The 19,476-nt window shown below is 38.0% G+C and overlaps 1 protein-coding gene across 1 annotated transcript; it reads left to right on the top strand.

The window, feature by feature from the left end:
* The first annotated feature begins 13,761 nt into the window (after positions 1–13,761).
* On the top strand, positions 13,762–17,259 carry LOC134609365 (histamine H3 receptor-like). The gene is made up of 3 exons (XM_063453041.1): positions 13,762–13,912; positions 14,531–14,697; positions 16,489–17,259. Exons 1-3 carry the CDS (start codon positions 13,762–13,764, stop codon positions 17,257–17,259), a joined length of 1,089 nt encoding a protein of 362 aa, XP_063309111.1.
* The last annotated feature ends 2,217 nt before the right edge of the window (positions 17,260–19,476 follow it).

Genomic DNA, 19,476 nt, shown 5'->3' with positions numbered 1-19,476 from the left:
CACATACCTGAGCTGTAGTCTGTCTCTGCAGGCTGGGAGCTGCTGTCTGGACTCTCTGTGCTGTATAGCTGCTCCCCCGCGGGTCAGTGAGTAGAGAGAGGCAGGGAGATGTTGTAACTTCCTATCCCTGACTCTCTCCACACACAGTGACCCCTACTGGCCGGCGCTGGTATTGCAGAGTAATCTCAGTTTATACTGAGGAAAATATTTGCATTTGTATTGCCGGTATTACTGCAATACCATCACAGCCAGGAAGCCTCAAATACTGGCTGTGCCTTAAAATACCAGTCAGGTGGCAAACCTAAGAGTAGTGTGTTTAAAAAATTAAAATAAAAAAAATCTTTTTTTTTTTTTTTTTTAAATGGGCCTATTCCATGGGCCTGGGCCTGGTGCTGCAGCTCCATCAGCCCCTATGTTAATCCAGCCCTGGCTATTGCTAATGTAATGGTATATTGCTATTAAGTAATTAGATTGTTTTTAATTTTAAATGTATATAACCCATTCACTTATGAGGTGGTAATAAGATGGTATATTAAAACCATTTATGTGGTAATGTATTATGGGATTATTTATTCTTTGTGGTTAGTGAACAGAGATCGCAAGTGGAACGCAAACGACAGTTGAATGACACGCATATGACTTCCGGTTACGGAAAGATTGACGGAATGCAAGGCACTTCCGGTTGTTGGAACGCAAAGAAGCGTGTGATCATGGAGTCGGACCGGGAGATTGCCAAAGTTACAAGGACCAGCTGGTGAAAGAGATCAATTAAAGAGGTGATCCCAAACAGATGATGCTGGTCTGCAGTGGACCAATGATGGAAAAGGAAACAGTTCATGTGATGAAGGTGGACTCTTGGGCAATAGTCCTATATAAAGGACTTGTGGGTGGGAGGTTGTTAGGCTGCTTTTTTTGGTTACATTGTATCTGTGTAATTGTTTTTATTTTGTGGTCCCTGAGGAAGTCACATACTCTATTAAAGGGACGAAACGCGTAGGACCGACCGCTGTATTCATTTATTTGCTTTTATTGTCTTATTAAAAGCCGCTTTTTTTCAACATCCACCGGGAGTCCTGTATTTGAGTGGAATAATCTAGGGGAAGTTTCCCAAGCCCCCCACACCATCAGGAGAGGCACCTTACAAGTCTGAATCATACAAGATCTTGTGAGCAGGGCCGGCCTTAGGCTTTTAGGCGCCCTGTGCGAAACATCTTCACAGCGCCCCCCCCCGTCATCCATGTATGATGTAATGTTTGTGTTGTCTATGTATGTGATAGTAGGTGTGATGACTGTGTGTGATATGTATGCTATGTGTTGGCTGTGTGTGATATTTGTAATGGGTGTATTAACAGTGTGTGATATGCGTGTATTGGTTGTATGTGATATTTGTGCTGGGTTTATTGGCTGTGTGTGATGGTTATTTAATTCAGATAAAAACATGCATTTAAGCCTGTGTGTGAATGCAGGTGTATATTTTTGCAGAGTTATGTGCACACAGTCAGATGCACACAGTTATACATATACACTGTCAAATCCACCACATGCACACAGTCGCAGGCAGATAGTCACATACACAGGATCAGGCAGAAACACACAGGTACAGGCAGTAACACACATACACAGTTACAGGTAGATAAACATACTCACACACAATTACAGGCAGACAGCCACACATACACACAGGCAGCCACACATACAGGTTTACACACACACACACACACAGCCACACATACAGTCTTACACACACATACTTACATGCAGAGAGCCCCCCACACACAGGCAGACAGCCACACACACATACACACACAGGCAGACAGCCACACACACACACATACAGACAGTCACACACATACACACAGGGAGACAGCCACACACACACACAGAGTCAGATGGCCACTCACAGGCAGACAGTCACGCACACACAGGCAGACAGTCACGCACACACAGGCAGACAGTCATGCACACACACACACACACACACAGGCAGACAGTCATACATACACACAGGCAGACAGTCACGCGCACACACACACAGATACACACAGACACAGGCATACAGTCACACACACAGGCAGTCACACACACACACACACACACACACACACACACAGGCAATCAGTCATACACACAGGCAGACAGTCACACACACACACACACACACACACACACACACACACACACACACACAGGCAGTCATACACACACACAGGCAGTCATGCACAAAGACACACACAAACAGGCAGACAGTCATACACACATACACACACACACACACACAGGCAGTCATACACACACACACACACACACACATATAGACAGACAGTCATACACACAGACACACACCCACAGGCAGTCATACACACACACACACACACACACACAGGCAGACAGTCACACACACAGACACACAAGCAGACATCCACACACTCGTGCAGACAGTCACACTCACACTGACAATCACACAGTTACTTGTGGAGTTCCTTGTGGAGGCAGACAGGCAGTGCAGCTCCTGGAGACTGTTTGGTGGGGAAGCAGGGACTCTTTCCTGCTTCCCCTACAGCAGTTATCCGGCGCTTTTAGCTCCGCCCCATCGCACCGGTAGCTCCGCTCCGCCCCGCCCGCCGCACGGTAAGCTCTGCCCCCGCCGCAAATGTTTTATTTTTTTTATTATTCCGGCCGGCCATGTGTGAGCTGTGTCGGCCGCAGGGCGCCCCCTGCTCCATGACGCCCTGTGCAGCCGCACAGCTTGCACACCCCTAAGGCCGGCCCTGCTTGTGAGTGCATTATAATTTGCGCAGATTGTTATTTCATAACAGTATTACACAATATTATTTTTTTATATTCCATCTAGATACCAGCCGGTTCCCTCTTTGTGTGTGTATAAATATAAATAATCTGCCTGATAGTAAAAAAAAAGTTTTATTTTAATATAGATTGTTTGATTTTTCTAACTCAGAATGACAGTGATTAAATATCTGACAGATTTGGTGTTGTGAGGTGTTTTTTTTAATCTTTAAGAACCCCATTTTAAATCTCACAGATTTTCACAGTGAGAAGCGGGAAGCGCCCCTAGCGGCTGTCAGTGAGACAGCCACTAGAGGCTGGATTAACCCTAGTGTAAACATAGCAGTTTCTTTGAAACTGCTATGTTTACAGCTGCAGGGTTTAAGCCTGGGGGACTTGGCACCAAGACCGCTTTATTGAGCTGAAGTGGTCTGGGTGCATATAGTGGTCCTTTAAGAAAACTGAAAGCAAACCTGTTGACTTTAAAAAAGAATACAAAAACAGTTCACCTTAAAAGTTGATTGTGATGACAGATAATAAAACATTTGACCAGTCTGGACCTGGTGCCAGACCTATTTATGCATATCCCAAGCATTATTTAATAACTTTTTTTACTTGGGCCATTCTAGACTTGTTCACATTGAGAAAATTCTATTTGGCTGAACCATTTTCCCAAAAATAGAACATTTTTCAGGATGCCTGAATTTCGGCCATTTATTAGTTTGACTTGACAGAATTTTGTTACCAAAAACCTGATTTGGAAACAAATAGGATGAACCAAAACGGCCGAAAATTGGGCCAACTAATGTTCTTCAGAATATACACATAAAATAATATTATGTATAGTTTGTCCAGTACACTGATAGCTATATATATCCACCATTGATTCAGGAAAAAAAATCAATGAGGGTAAAAACAGGAGGAACAGTAAAAAATAAAAATCTATATTTATATATTAAATATTTACTAAATATCAATATTTAATGATAGATTTTCTTTTACTACTTCTCTTTTTTCCCCTCTATTGCTGACTGTTCATTTGATCTCTGCAAAAAATAAGCATATCGTGACTGTCCCCTAACCATCATTTATCTTTTTTTCCCATCAATCATCTCTTTTTTGTGCACAATGTGCAGAATTTAGATTTCAGCTTGGAGCTATGGAATTTGACAACTCACCCTAAATTTGGACTAATTGCAGTTCGTACTGAAACCAATCTCCAGCTGTACTGGAAGACCATTCTGGATATATTATACCCTCGCTGTAAAGTAGCATTTCCTCTTATTAATGCCTTAATTTTATTCTTTTTACCACTTGGACTGGTTCACTAAAAGATAATATGTTAGACCAAAATCCACTATTTTCAGGAAATTTGCATTGATGGACAATGTCTCAAAATCTTCTAATAATTCTTTAATGTCTTCTACTATAAGCTCACGCCATTAGTACTATGTCTTTTTTTTTTTAAACGTGCACTGTTAAAGGGACACTTTATTCCTCAAAATCATCATTTATTCTTGGTTTATGAAAAACCATAATATTCGCATTTGTCTGAGCACACGCCTCTAGTGGCTGCCAGATAGACCGCCCCTAGAATAACTTTGTGAAGAAAGTCGATTTTCAAGATCTTTATACTTGGCATCATAAAACACAGAATGATGATGCCAAAGGCGTCTTATGCTTCTCATAGAGCTTTGAATTTAATACTCCTCTACATAAAGCATGAGACTGGCAGAGCGTGGCACTTGCTATTCATGCACTATAGGTCCATATTGCTTCTCTATGAAAAGTATTGGATGGCACCATAGATTCTCGATCTTGATGATTTAATCATGGGAAGAATGGTTGTTGAGAGGAGACTGTCCTAGCTTGTTTTTTTATTTTATTTATTTTTTATTGTAACAATGGGGGGCCTTAGATCTTAATTAAAAAAAGATACACTGTAAAGTTAAAAATACCTTTGCAACAATGTACTTACCTATAGATAGCACATGCAGTAACCATTATAATCATGAAGGAGAGTCTATCCTTAATGAACCCTTTGTAGGACCTGAACTGCCGTATATCGATCATCCTACACTGATTTTCCAAGATTTATCCTAGCATACTCTACAGTCAAGACACATTATATGACCTCCGACAGAGCATCCTACATCCAAAGACATACAATACCAATGGTGTTAACCATATGTTTTACTGTATAGCAAAATAGTTGCCAACTCATGCTAAAGATAGTCAACCATTTGCCCAGGTTTTAGGACTGCCATGTATTAATGTCTCTCACTGAGTTACGGATCTACAGTATCATGGTTACTCACTAAAGTGAGAATTGTTGGTAATTCAAAGTGATTTCAAAGTGAACTACAAACTAAAGGCCAGAATAGCTGGTCTAGAAATGCTTTTCAAATCAGATTTACTGACAATTCAAACTTTGGCAAATAGCCATGTCAAGGTTATTTACTAAACTGAGAATTCTAAGTGAATTCAAAATTAAATTCAAGTTTAAGTTTAACCCCTTAAGGACACACGACATGTGTGACATGTCATGATTCCCTTTTATTCCAGAAAGTTGGTCCTTAAGGGGTTAAAATAGTTGAAATGGAAACATTTTCTAATTCAGTTATGCTTTCAGTTCAGGTTCTTACATTTAAAATTCACTTTGAAGTCTCACTTTAGTAAATTATCCCATGTACGTATTCCATGGACAATTGAAAGATTTAAAAGCTCTGAATTAATTTTGCATTTTTAGTAGAAGAATTGTTTCTTTATTGTTATTACAGTGTGTGGCATTATACCTTTTCACAGCCCCAAATTTGGAAAATTAATATTGCTGTAACAGAAAGCAAGAAAGACTAATAAACTATATACAAATAGAAAAGAACAAAACAATATGAGGTAAACTAATTGTTTTTGGGCATTGGGGAAAATGAAGTTAAGACAGCATATGCAATTGGGAGAACATCTGTGAAAAAAATCATTTTATTCCCTTGTACTATATAAATTATCACAAATTGTTGTGGGATTTTCTCTGCATCATGCCATTGATGTAACCATTCAAAATATATCTATCTAGTAATGCTTAATATTAGAGTTCTATTAAATGCATGAATATGCTGATTAATTATACAGTAAAAAGGTGGAACCAGTTCATAGAAGAGATTGTAAATATAATAGGACCAAGTCAGTTAAATATATAAAAAAAACAATATGATAAATTATTTATAAAATATTGAGTTGGCGGTAATGGATTTGTGAAGCAGGTGCAGATATTCCAACTTCATAAATAATGATATGCATTAAGATTTGGATTTTCTTTAGCAAAGGTTTGTTCCAGAACAAAACTGCAATTTTAGAATAAAGTTTTTCAGCCGCTATAACTCAATGTTTATTGAATAGATCCCAAAATGTGTGGTGCCATCTTCATCTGCCAGATAATGTGCACGCACACTGATGTGCAATAATTATTCATTGGACAATGTATGAGAATGTCTGGTATCAAATAGGAAGGTGTAGCTGCAAAAGCTAATTTTAGCTCCTCTTTTTGAGACATTTTGCTAAAATCCATACTTACATCAAATAAAATAGAACCTACTATGAGTGTTCCTTGGTTCCAGAAACACCTAGGGATTGAGCCAGAAGGATAACTTGATGGCTCTAACACTGATCGATAGATGGGGTATGTCATGATATATCACCACTTCTATGGTGTTTCATGCTGCTGATGCTCTCCAGGATCTCAATAAAAAGTGGGCACTGTATCTAGAGAAAAGTAGAATTTCCAGGAACTTCAAAAACAAACACGTCTTTTTTATATTTTGATGAGAATCTGAACCATCTACCATCGTTAATACTTTGTTTCTTTATTTATATGTTATCTTTGAGAACGAATTAGCAAATGATTAGCACAAATGTATGACTATGACGTATCCACACTTCCCATAATGCATACCAATCCCAGTCAAATCCCAGAAAGAGGCTTGAATCAGCATAGCTTTCTGTTTTTTTTTTAATTCTTTATTTTCATGTGCATACGAAAACATAACAGATAGGCCTGTAGAGCCACGACAGCTAATACAGGCATTTCAACAGCAAACATTGTCATAGCAGAGTGATACAGCACTTTTTTTTTTTTTTATATTTGTGAGAGAAATCAGGCTAGGAATGCTTGAGTGAGAATATTGTAGTGTAGTTAATCTTCCTTTGCATGCTTGTATAGTGGTGAGGTGATTAGTGGGTGTACAGGCTTTTGTATAAGCGCAGGACAATATTTAATCATGACCTGTATGAGGGGGTCAAGGCATTTACTCTTATGCATGGAAAGTCTAGTACAATATATCAGCAAGACATCTAGCTATGCATATTGGTATATCCAAGTGTGATGGTAAGTAGGCATGCTATCGAGTTAGTGTACCCCAGGTCGCAGTGTTAGTAGCAAATTGCATTGCAGTATCATGAGACAGCATAAGGAGAGACAATTAGAAATAAAAGTACATAAAACTCAAGATTCGGTGCATGGCGTTTAAAGGCAAGAGCAGCCGCTCAGATTGTAAGGGGGAAAGTCCAGCCCGGTGTCAGTCCCGTAAGCTAGCTTAGCCGATTCCGTCAGGTGGCAAGGTAGCTGCGTCGCTGGGATTGGTGGCACTGTGAAGCGCGTTGTCTCCTTGGCCCCAGGTTTGCAGGGAGGCCAGCATCTTTGAACCTCAGACTTGGATTCTGCGAGGGACCAAGTCTTTCCCCATCTCAGGGGTGGCGGTGGTAGTAGTGAGTCGTGTCAGTCGGTGCACGGTTCTCCGCCCACGTGGGCGATGCTTGGAGGACTTGCCTCGTGTGGCTCTCCACCTGGGTGAGCGGTTGTGAGGTCTTGGGAGCATTGTTTTAAGATTGGTGCTCTGGGGAGGCTTTACCACGCTGGAGTGTCTCGTTTTCCCGTTTCTCTTCCGCGGCACTGAGCTGTGAGTAGCGGGGGCTTGCAGACGGGCTTGTAGTTTAAGCCAAAAGGCCTGGAAACTTTGATCCAGCCGCCTCATTGAGTAGGTATAGGCATTGCTGGGTTTCCCCTCTGTTATAGCTGTGCCACGTGTTATCGTGCGGGCTTCGTCTGACATTGTAGGGATATGAGTGTTTGTGCAATCTGCTTAGCAGGCTACAGGTGTAGCTACCTGCTCTCCGGGGGGGGGCCGTGATATCCCCCGCCGGTCCAGAGGGGGGGGGGGGGGGAGTTGGAGTCGTGCTTGACTCAGCTTTGTTCAGCTGGAGGAGAGCGTCCGTCTCTCCCCCGGTCTGAGTGCAGTAGGCCTTGACCTGCCGTTGCAGTTCCCGTTGCCTTAGGGTGTTGATTCAGGTATCCACCGCTAGGGTTTGGTGCCCCCAGCTTTGAAAGCACCTTCGGTCGAGGTCACCAGGTAGCCAGCCCAGGATATCACCGAATATTTGGCATTGCCAGCAGGAGCTCGTGTGATGCACGTCTTGCCTGCCGGCAGTCCAGGCTCTGCCCCCCTAGCTTTCTGTTTTTCATCCATGCAGGACTGTATTTACCCTCCTTGCTGCCCCAAGGCCAGATTTACCAATTCACCCCTCAATCCCTTTATATAGACATATATTCCTAAAGTTTGGTGTATGTGATTAAAAGGATGAATAGGATTAGTTTGGTGTATGTGATTGGATGGCTGAATACGATTAGTTTGGGGCATGATTGGATGATGAATGTGACTTGATGGGAGGTGGATGATAAGTGGGGCAGGGCTTGGAGAGGGTGTGTGTTTGAATGCCGTTTGTGGTGTTGCATGTATGCAAGGAGGTTGCTTGTGGTATTGGCGTTTCTAAGGATGCTGTGTTTGGGGTTGTGTATGCATGGGGAGGTTGCTTGTATGGTTGCATTTTTAGAAGGGAGGATTTCATGGTGTTGTGTGTGTATATTGATGAGGCTGTTTAAGGTGCAGTATGTTTGTGTGCATGTGAATAAGGGCAGTATGTGGATCTTGGATCTCGCCATTGGCCATGCTGCCTCTCACTCGCCAACCACCCTGAGGTCATGGCCTTATGGAAAAATTGTCCCTCCTCTATGTCTGTTGGCTTTATAATCACAGACATATTTAGAGGATGTAGGAAAACTCAATTATGCAACATTTGAGTACCTGCATATTGCTTAAAATCTCTTCAAAATCTGTTTCACACAATATCAATGAATGTATGCCCACAATTTCTTATGTATAGTTTCCAAAGCCCAACACATTTTCCTATAGCGCGTAGCTGTAGAAAATGTCAAGGATCTTTTGCCAGAGTGGACAGCAAGTGTATCATGGCAAACAAATCATGAACAGGTATGTGTTCATTGCCACTGACTCACAATATAGACCTTCGCCCCTCCAGATGTCATAGACTACATCTTCCTTGATGCTTTGCCAGCATTATGGCTGTATACTGGGAGGATGTCGTCAACAATTTATAGAGTCCTGAAGGTTGCCTATCCCTGAAATTGACCCTTGCTCTTTAGTGCATTTTATTCCAGATAAACTACTGTCCCCAGCAAGTGTGCCATGTCATGATTTAATAGCTACATGTTCATTCTCATTTCTCCCGACACTAGGAACAATGGCTACGACGAACTAATGAAAAGGACTGCTATGAGGATGTCTATGGCACTTTATATACTAATCTGTTTATGGCAGACTTTGAAGAATGCTTTATCTCCAACCAAAATAAATTTTTCTTGTGTATTATGAAGTCAAGTATATTGATTGTGGCTTCATCAATTAGAAGTGTGAAAGACCTTCTCCTTTTCCTCACTGACTGCGACTGCACACCAATTTTACAACCATTACTGACCCCAATTGGGTGAACTTTCTACATTTACTAGTGTGCAGAAAAATGATATGCTGATGGCAAACTTGAAGATAGATATTTATTCCAAACCCAAAGACAGCCTTCTCAATGATGTAGACCAGGGGTAGGCAACCTTCGGCTCTACAGATGTTTTGGACTACATCTCCCATAATGCTTTTACAGCCATATTGCTGGCAAAGCATCAAGGGAGATGTAGTCCACAACATCTGTAGAGCCGAAGGTTGCCTACCCCTGATGTAGACAGTTGGGAGTGGTGACTCATGGATCACAGGTGAAAAGTCAAATCATTAGCAAGCTACTAACATGAGGGGGGAGCACCAGGGCATCTCTAGCACCAAAACCACTATAGTGCTTTGCAATTTTGTACAGCCAGAAAACAATCTATTTTTCGTTTACGTAACACTTCATATTTCCCCCACACAATTTGCATTTTAAGAGAATATAATCAATGTTGGTACAATTGGTACACTTTTATTATGTTTGTTAACAAATACCATTAATATGATTTCATTTTTATTTGTTAATACATTGCACACTCAGGGTGTAGGAATGGTCTCGCAGGAACTAGCACACAGCAGTGACCTGCCCCAGGAGTTAGCTGTATGTAAGGCAATGTGACATTTAATGCATGCTGCTTTATTTACAGAAAGTCAATAATGAATATTAAAATATATATCTAAGTCTGACCTTTCACAGAAGATGATGTCAACCTGTGACTTTCCTATGTTGTGTTATAAAAAAGCAAGAGAACAATATTACATTGAACACTACAATATTAAAAAATGAAACAATATGAAGAATGCAACCATAAAATGTCATAACAAAACCCTCCTTAAGCGTATCGCTTAAGGAGGGTTTTGTTATGACATTTTATGGTTGCATTCTTCATATTCTTCATATTCATAAACTGATATTAAATGTGCCAGTTCTCCAGTACATCAGTATAACAATTGCTAAGAGCAAAAGAATAAGAAATATATTAAAAATGAAACCACTACAAACAGCAAGATACAGAATAAAAAAAAAAAAAAAAAAAAGTAAATATGTTCTCTGGAATGTGACAAACAATTAAGTTAAAGTTTGCTAAGACAGGAGAAAAGCCAATTTGTACTCAAGTTATCAGCCATATGTGTCAGAGGTCACTGTGGAGGACAAAGTTGCTAAAGAAATGTTCCCTTTTGAACAGAGCCAATTTTTAAAACCCCTCAGAATAACAAAAGAAAAACTCCAGAAAAACGCATGTCAAAAAAGTTATACATTGATTTGCATGTCAATGAGTGAAATAAGTATTTGACCCCTTCAACTTAGTACTTGGTGGCAAAACCCTTGTTGGCAATCACAGAGGTCAGACGTTTCTTGTAGTTTGACATCATGTTTGCACACATCTCAGGAGGGATTTTGTCCTACTCTTTGCAGATCCTCTCCAAGTCATTAAAGTTTTGAGGCTGACATTTGGCAACTCGATTCTTCAGCTCCCTCCACAGATTTTCTATGGGATTAAGGACTGGAGACTGGCTAGGTCACTGCAGGACCTTAATGTGCTTCTTCTTGAGCCACTACTTGGTTGCCTTGGCTGTGTATTTTGGGTCATTGTCATGCTGGAATACCCATCCATGATCCATTTTTAATGCCCTGGCTGAGGGAAGGAGGTTCTCACCCAAGATTTGATGGTACATGGCCCCGTCTATCATCCCTTTGATGTGGTGCAGTTGTCCCGTCCCCTTAGCAGAAAAACACTCCCAAAGCATAATGTTTCCCCCTCCATGTTTGTTGATGGGGATGGTGTTCTTGGTGTCATAGGCAGCATTCCTCCTCCTCCAAACACGGCGAGTTGAGTTGATGCCAAAGAGCTTGATTTTGGTCTCATCTGACCACAACACTTTTACCCTGTTCTCCTCTGAATCATCCAGATGTTCATTGGCAAACTTCAGACAGGCCTGTACATGTGCTTTCTTGAGCAGGGGGACCTTGCGGGCGCTGCTCAGTCCATCACGGCGTAGTCTATTACCAATTGTTTTCATGGTGACTATGGTCCCAGTTGCCTTGAGATCAATAACAAGATCTTCCTGTGTAGTTCTGGACTGATTCCTCACCATTCTCATGATCATTGAAACTCCATGAGGTCTTGCATGGAGCACCAGACTGAGGGAGACTGACAGTTATTTTGTGTTTCTTCCATTTGCGAATAATCTCACCAGCTGTTGTCACCTTCTCACCAAGCTGCTTGGCGATGGTCTTGCAGCCCATTCCACCTTGTGTAGGTCTACAATCTTGTCCCTGACATCCTTGGACAGCTCTTTGGTCTTGGCCATGATGGAGAGTTTGGAATCTGATTGATTGCTTTTGTGGACAGGTGTCTTTTATACAGTTAACACGCTGAGATTAGGAGCACTCCATTCACGAGAGTGTTCCTAATCTCAGCTCGTTACCTGTCTAAAAAAACACCTGGGAGCCAGAAATCTTCCTATTTGATAGAGGATCAAATACTTATTTCACTCATTGACATGCAAATCAATTTGTAACTTTTTTGACATGCATTTTTCTGAATTTTTTTTGATTCTGTCTCTCACTGTTAAAATACACCTACCATTAAAATTATAGACTGATCATTTCTTTGTCAGTGGGTAAATGATAAAAATCAGCAGGGGATCAAATACTTTTTTACCTCACTGTATAAACATATCATTCTACGCAACTGGTTGGGGCCTACATAAATGCATATGTAAAAAAGACAAAAATCAGCCCATGTACACAATTTTCAACCAGCTATAATGCCCATAAAATTATTTAAAAGCTGTTAAATCCAATTTAGGCAAAAAAATGGGGATTAGTTACAGTATATGCTGCATAAGCTTGCCACAGTGCCAGGTCCTATCCTAGCCACCTAATGCGTTACTTGGGAAATACGTCCTTCTGGGGCTCTCTGCAGTCCTTTTAGTTAGTACGTGGGAATGGCCAAATACTGAAACCCATGTGCTAGCTAAAGGCCTAGTATCAAGGGTACACCAGAAAAGAAAAGTAGCTAAAGGTCTTTTCAACACAGAATGGAATGGTTGGCTAAAAGTGAGATCATGATACTTGAAGGCAGAATGTATGAGAAACAAGCCGATCACAACACACAAGAAAGCTACGCAAGAGAGAATAGACACATAGATGTACTGTGGCCTATTGTCGTCTTGGTGCCTGACTGTAGGCATCAGTATAAAATCCAGACAGTCTATGGTCTTCTGGTAAACAATTATCTTTTTATCAGCCTATGTTCTTCAATCCAATACTGTAGTTTCATCACTTATATTTTGCTTGCTGTCATCGTCTTCTGACTGCATTTAATTTTTTTTAAGTTAGAGATGTCTATTTTTTTTATTAGTTAGACATTTATTTTAGTGTTAGTATAAAAACAAAGCCTTTTTTATTTCTGTTAAAACCAACTTATTTTACTTTTTAAAGTCTATTTACATGTTTTATACAGAGATCTTGTGATTAAAGGCAAATTAAAAAAACCTACACGACGCTACAATGTAATTAGTCATTGCAACAGTAGTAAATGAAATGTCATAACACATGGGGGGATTAAAAAAATTCCTGTCTTTGAAACAGGAAATAAATAAATGATCAGCCTTGGGAGCATGTGTTGCATTGGGACTAGCAATTATTACTTAAACTTTCCAGCATTGTACACATTTTAGATATTTTATATGAATTCAAATGAATTTGTAATACAGAGAAACAGATAAAAATAACCAGTTATTTTAAATACATATAATACATATGAACATAGTTGGCACTAGTACCGTATAGTTAGAAATCAAGTAATACTAATTCATATTTAGATAAGTTTTTAAAACTGTAAACAGGAAACATGGCTGTCTCCTCCCATAAGAACATATTCCTATAAATTGCCTTCTCTAAGCCACTAGAGCGATACTCTGCCAGTCATTGTTTTGTTCTAACATATTGTTAGAGTTTGGCCTGTTGACTTTCTTAAAGGGAAATCAGTTGTTCACACACAAAATTATGCTGTGGTATCCAGTTGACTTCAGATTGAGAGAGAGGTTTTTCCAACCAGAAAATGGGACAAACTTAAACGAGACGAAATTACCTCTAGTTAACGATACATTTCAATCACAAAATATGATGGTGTTGTGGACTGTGCATATCTCATTTTTTATTTTGGTCACAGTTTTTGGAAACACTCTTGTCATTGTAGCTTTTATTGAGGATAGAAGGCTTAGAAATCAAAGCAATTTCTTTCTCCTCAACCTAGCCATCTGTGACTTTTTCATAGGTAAGTCTTGCTGAACCCTTCACATCATGATATGGGTTCTAGGTTTACAACTCTGGAAGTGTGATATATATGATACAGAGGTGACAATTGTATATATCAATATCTAATATAACAGTAGAATTAACGTTATAGGCTTTTAGTTCAAAATATCAATTAAGCTGATCGAACAGATAATGCACATTATAATGTTGCTATAAAGGGAGTATTTATAAAGTATAAAGTATATACAGAGTGAGTCAATATTCAGACTCACCTGACTTATGACGTATTATATATATACATATGGGAGAGAGCAAGCTAGAGAGACAGAGGGAGAGAGAGAAAAAAAGAGAGTTAAGTTTGCAAAAATATGAATATCATGCAAATTGTCATTAATATATATATATATATATAAATATATATATATATATATATATATATATGTGTGTGTGTAAATAAATTGAGGATGAACATATAAATAATTGTACACATATAATTAATTAATATATATGGATACTTTGTAAGTATTTTATATTACATTAAATTTTAACTTAAAATTAAAAAAACAAAAAATCCCTTTGTTCAGTACAGAACCAGTTTATTTTTAAATTTCATGTTTTAATTGTATTTATGTCACAGGAGCCTTCTGTGTACCATTGTACGTGCCATACATGTTCACAGGAAAATGGATACTTGGAAACATCTGTTGTAAACTGTGGTTAGTCATCGATAATCTCATGTGTACAGCATCAGCTCTCAGTGTTGTTCTCATCAGCTATGACCGCTTTCTCTCTGTTACTATGGCTGTAAGTATTCCGTCTATATGTGTCAGACCGTAAACCTGTGGATTCTGGCATTTATAATTTTTCTCAATTATTTATTAGAACATACCAGTTTACGCCAAGACTGGACCTAAACCAGCAACATTCCTATAGTAGGTGAAAATGTAAAGTATTAGGACATAATGAGATTTTTCTGTCCATTGGTCGGCCTCTCTATCATTATATGTATACATTATAGAGAATCTTGAGTACTTATAATTGACTGACTGCTTACATTTAAGATTGATTTTTTTTTGCATTATTAACATGTACACTATTGTTGTACATATTACAAGTGTGTTTACAATATACTATTGATAAACAATTAGTTCTTAATTTACTATATAATTATACAAGCATATATTTCAAACAAGATATTATTAGCTAAGCCTTAATAAATTAAAAACAAAAAAAACATAACTGTCTGACAAACATATTAGTCAGCAATATGTTGAAAAGTAAAGCATTTTATAATTATTTAAAGTCAAGAAGTGTTCATTGTGCAGAGTCCCTGTCCCTGTACTCTGACAAAGGTAAATATTACCGTTCGCTAGATCCTCAATCAGACAATCTGATAGGCACTAGAGGCGCTTCCTTATGATGAATTTCAATAACTGAAAGTCTTCACATTTGGCATTGCCAAGCACTTTGAATGCTTCTTATAGAGAAGCATTGAATTCAGTATTTATCTGTGAGAAGCAACCAGTTGCCAGAATGTGGCAATTGCTGAGCATGGCCAGTAGGTCCCCAATGCTTCACTATGATAAGCACTGAATTGGACCAGCGAACAATCCAGATGGATATTCTCAGAAGAGAAGGAGAGGCCATCCAATAGAGATCGTCAGGCACTGAATTACAGGTGAGTAAAAACCATAAACTAAATCTCAGGAACACTAGCATTATATATATATATATATATATATATATATATATATATATATATATATACATACTTTAGAGTGCTCCTTTAACCCCTTAAGGACCAAACTTCTGGAATAAAAGGGAATCATGACATGGCACACATGTCATGTGTCCTTAAGGGGTTAAACTTGACATGTGGATACTACGTTTTCGCAACCATCTTAAAAAAAAAAAGAAAAACAATATTTAGAAATAGCAAATTTATATAACAAAAATTTTTTTTGCAATTTTGTCTATCTAATATTGAATTCACATTAACAGTTATTCCCAGGTATTGTATGTTAAAATCCTTGATTGCGTCAATAAATAATTCACTTAGTGGTCCTAAGTATTAAGAATTTTTTATGTCTATTTTCTTTCATTCTTATACTGTACTCAGCAATTCACAGTTTTAGATGATATAGATTTGCCAAAATCAATATTTCACTCTCTATTGATTATACAAATTAAATATTCAACTTTAATGCTAAAGCAATTTTTACTCTAAGTTTAATGCTGCATCTAAAACAGGCCAAAATGTAAACTATCTGAGAAAAATAAAGTACCATGTCTACCACAATTTGTTGATGACAAGTTTAGGCTTATCGTTATTACCAAAATCAATCTAAACATTACTTTGCAATCCTCTAAGACTGATCTTGCACAGACCATTATGCCATGTTTTGGTTGCATTTTAAACTTTACTAATAGATAAAAAGTAGAGATTTAGGCCCACTATACTTATAGAGTAATGGTGAAAGTAAATCAATTTAATGTGAAATTTACATATATTAACTACTGATAGGATATGCTTGTTTTATAATTCTGTAACAATAAAGTTATGATGATATATATATAATTTTTTTACTTGGTTAGATTAAGCATCGCTGTCAACAAAACAAACACAGTCAGACTGTGCTCAAGATGGCTGCCGTCTGGATACTGTCATCGCTAGTGTACAGTCCAGCTATACTCTTCTGGGAATATTTTGACCATGATAAAATCACCTCTGACACTGTTTGTGTTCCTGGATTCTATTACAACTGGCATTTTCTTCTTGGAGCATCAACATTTGATTTTATACTCCCTCTGACTAGTATTTCATTTTTCAATCTCAGCATTTACTGGAACATTCAAACACGAAGCAAAAACAAAAAACACACTGTTGTATCCTCTATTTCTTCCAACAAAACAGAAGCTCAGGTTGGCCTTAGTGTTTTATCAAACAATATTTTAAATAATGGAATAGATAGTACAGAAACAAAAAGGAAGATGGCTAAGACACTACCAACACTACTGACTTTAAATAGATGTTTTGGTAAGGATATTAAACTTTATGGTTCACAAACTGAGTCGGTGCAAAGCAACACCATCCGCATCATTAATCTCTCCCAAGATAAGAAAATGGCAAAATCCCTCTCAGTGCTGGTTGGCGTTTTCTTTATCTGTTGGGCACCATACTCCCTTCTGATGGTAATACGTGCAGCCTGTCACGACTACTGTGCTGATTCTTACTGGTACGAGATCACATTTTGGCTGTTGTGGGTTAATTCATCAATAAATCCTTTTCTCTATCCTTTATGCCACGCAAGTTTCAAAAAGGCTTTTATCAAGGTCTTCTACAAGTATCTATGCAGATGCTCATAAATGATTCAGACAAATTGTAATAAGAATGTGCATTTTCCATTTCTAAAGATGTTTCTTGTAAACAAAATTGATGAAAATGGTGACTTTAAAACCAATCTGTGTTTCAAGTGTTTTAAAAATATCTATGCATATCATATGAAACGCAATCACATTTGTTTATTATGTTCAGTGTACTTACTGAATATATTTATTTCAGTGAAATAACTACACATTTTGCTAACAAACCTGATTTTTAAAAAATCTACTTTGCCATAGATAACATCAACAAAAATCAATTAATTGTTACAAGAACACAACAAAAAAAAAAAAAAAACACAACTAAAATTACTGCATGACCTTTGGGACTAATAAGAATAATGATCACGAAAAGAACAAACTGATGTTCCAAGACATGACACCTGTGCATTTACCTGTGCATTATTGCACATTGTTCAACCACAATTACAGTACTATTGTTTGTTGTAAAAACAAATACACAATGTATACAAGCTGATCTAACTCTTCAATGATGTGTTATAGAGTGATAGAGATAAGATAAAGGGGGGACCCTAAACTAAATTAACATATCAAAATAGAAAAGTTGCAAAGGCTTAACAATGTGAATAAAAGTTCAATCTTTTTTTTATTAGTTGATTTTCTTTTATAAATAATTTTTCTTTTAGATTTATTAAGACTATTGGTAGTGGGCATTATTTCAAACATTACCATTTGTAAGTAACACTGTCTGTTGGCAGTATTTAGCAAACATTATGATGTTATTTTTTTTTATATAGACTTAAGGCAAGAAAACATCTCCATCTATGGTAGTGGCAAAATCGTCAAAAATCTGTATTTGTCCGCTACCAATATCTATCGGATTGTATCGGATCGGATTTAGTAGTCTCTTAAAGTTCTAAGTGTATTACATTAGATTGTAATGGACCTAATTGGTCCCCTATTTGATTTTATGTACAGCTTTCACTTTTCTGATTACTAAGAGATAAGAATAATGAATGTTTTCTAATGAGGCAGGATGAAAGGGAGTTATAGTTGATACATAACAACTCCCTTTCACATATTTAAGCCTTTCTCTTGTCCAATCGGTATGGGTTTGGTGAATACATTTATATAAATTATTCAGATATTGTCCTATTGATAAATGCACCAGATTCCACAATCTTTCACATCCAATAGTTATTTAAAATATGTTGAGCTGTGCCTATGGTTGAAATCCTGGGATAGAATTTTGTTTTGTTTTTGCTTAACTTTGTAGCCATTCACATTCGTTGTTGTCATGTTTATCTAATAAAACCTATTTGATGCTTTGACCACATTGCCTTTGCTTGGCTGGTTGATCTATTTTGTGTAAAAAATAATAATAAATGAATAAAGATCGAATAAAGTGTTAATGTAATTTTTCACAAAATATAAATAAAAAAAAGAGGTGTAAATTAAAATGATTTTGGGTTTAATTTTTATTTAAAAGTATTATCAAACTTAAGTAATTAAGTTTTAGACCAGTGAAAAACAAAAAATATAATAACAGTGTTATTCTCTAGGGTGAAAGTTACAATTTAAGGCCAATAAGCCATGGTAACAATAGCTTGAATTTTTTATTTCAAATTCGGCTATCTTGGCCTAAATTGTAAAATAGGAATTTCTGGCAGTAATCACTTTAGTGAATAACCCTGTTAATTAATACCTTAGGATAGAGTCACAACTATTGGAAAACTACAGTGTTAAATATACACACATGATAGTGCTCATGTCCCTAGCTCTTGATGGGCCTTCCCATGTTTGTGTTAAAAATTAATTAAGCTAATTACTCACATTTTTCCAGCATTGAGGCTCCCTAAGCACTGCTTATCTCTCAGCCTCCCACCCATACCTTAACACTGCTTACCTCTCAGCCTCCCATGATTACCTTAACACTGCTTATCTCTTAGCCTTCCATGCATACCTTAACACTGCTTACCTATCTGCCTCCCACAAATACATTAACACTGCTTACCTCTCAGCCTCCCACCCATACCTTAGCACTGCTTACCTCTCTGCCTCCCACAAATACATTAACACTGCTTTCATCTCAGCCTCTCACCCATACCTTAACACTGCTTACCTATCTGCCTCCCACAAATACATTAACACTGCTTACCTCTCAGCCACCCACCCATACCTTAACACTGCTTACCTCTCTGCCTCCCACAAATACATTAACACTGCTTTCATCTCAGCCTC

This window comes from Pelobates fuscus, chromosome 4 (assembly GCF_036172605.1).
Source record: "Pelobates fuscus isolate aPelFus1 chromosome 4, aPelFus1.pri, whole genome shotgun sequence".
Lineage (NCBI taxonomy): Eukaryota > Metazoa > Chordata > Amphibia > Anura > Pelobatidae > Pelobates > Pelobates fuscus.
The sequence above is the reverse complement of the archived record's forward strand: the minus strand, read 5'-3'. Positions and strand labels throughout refer to the sequence as shown.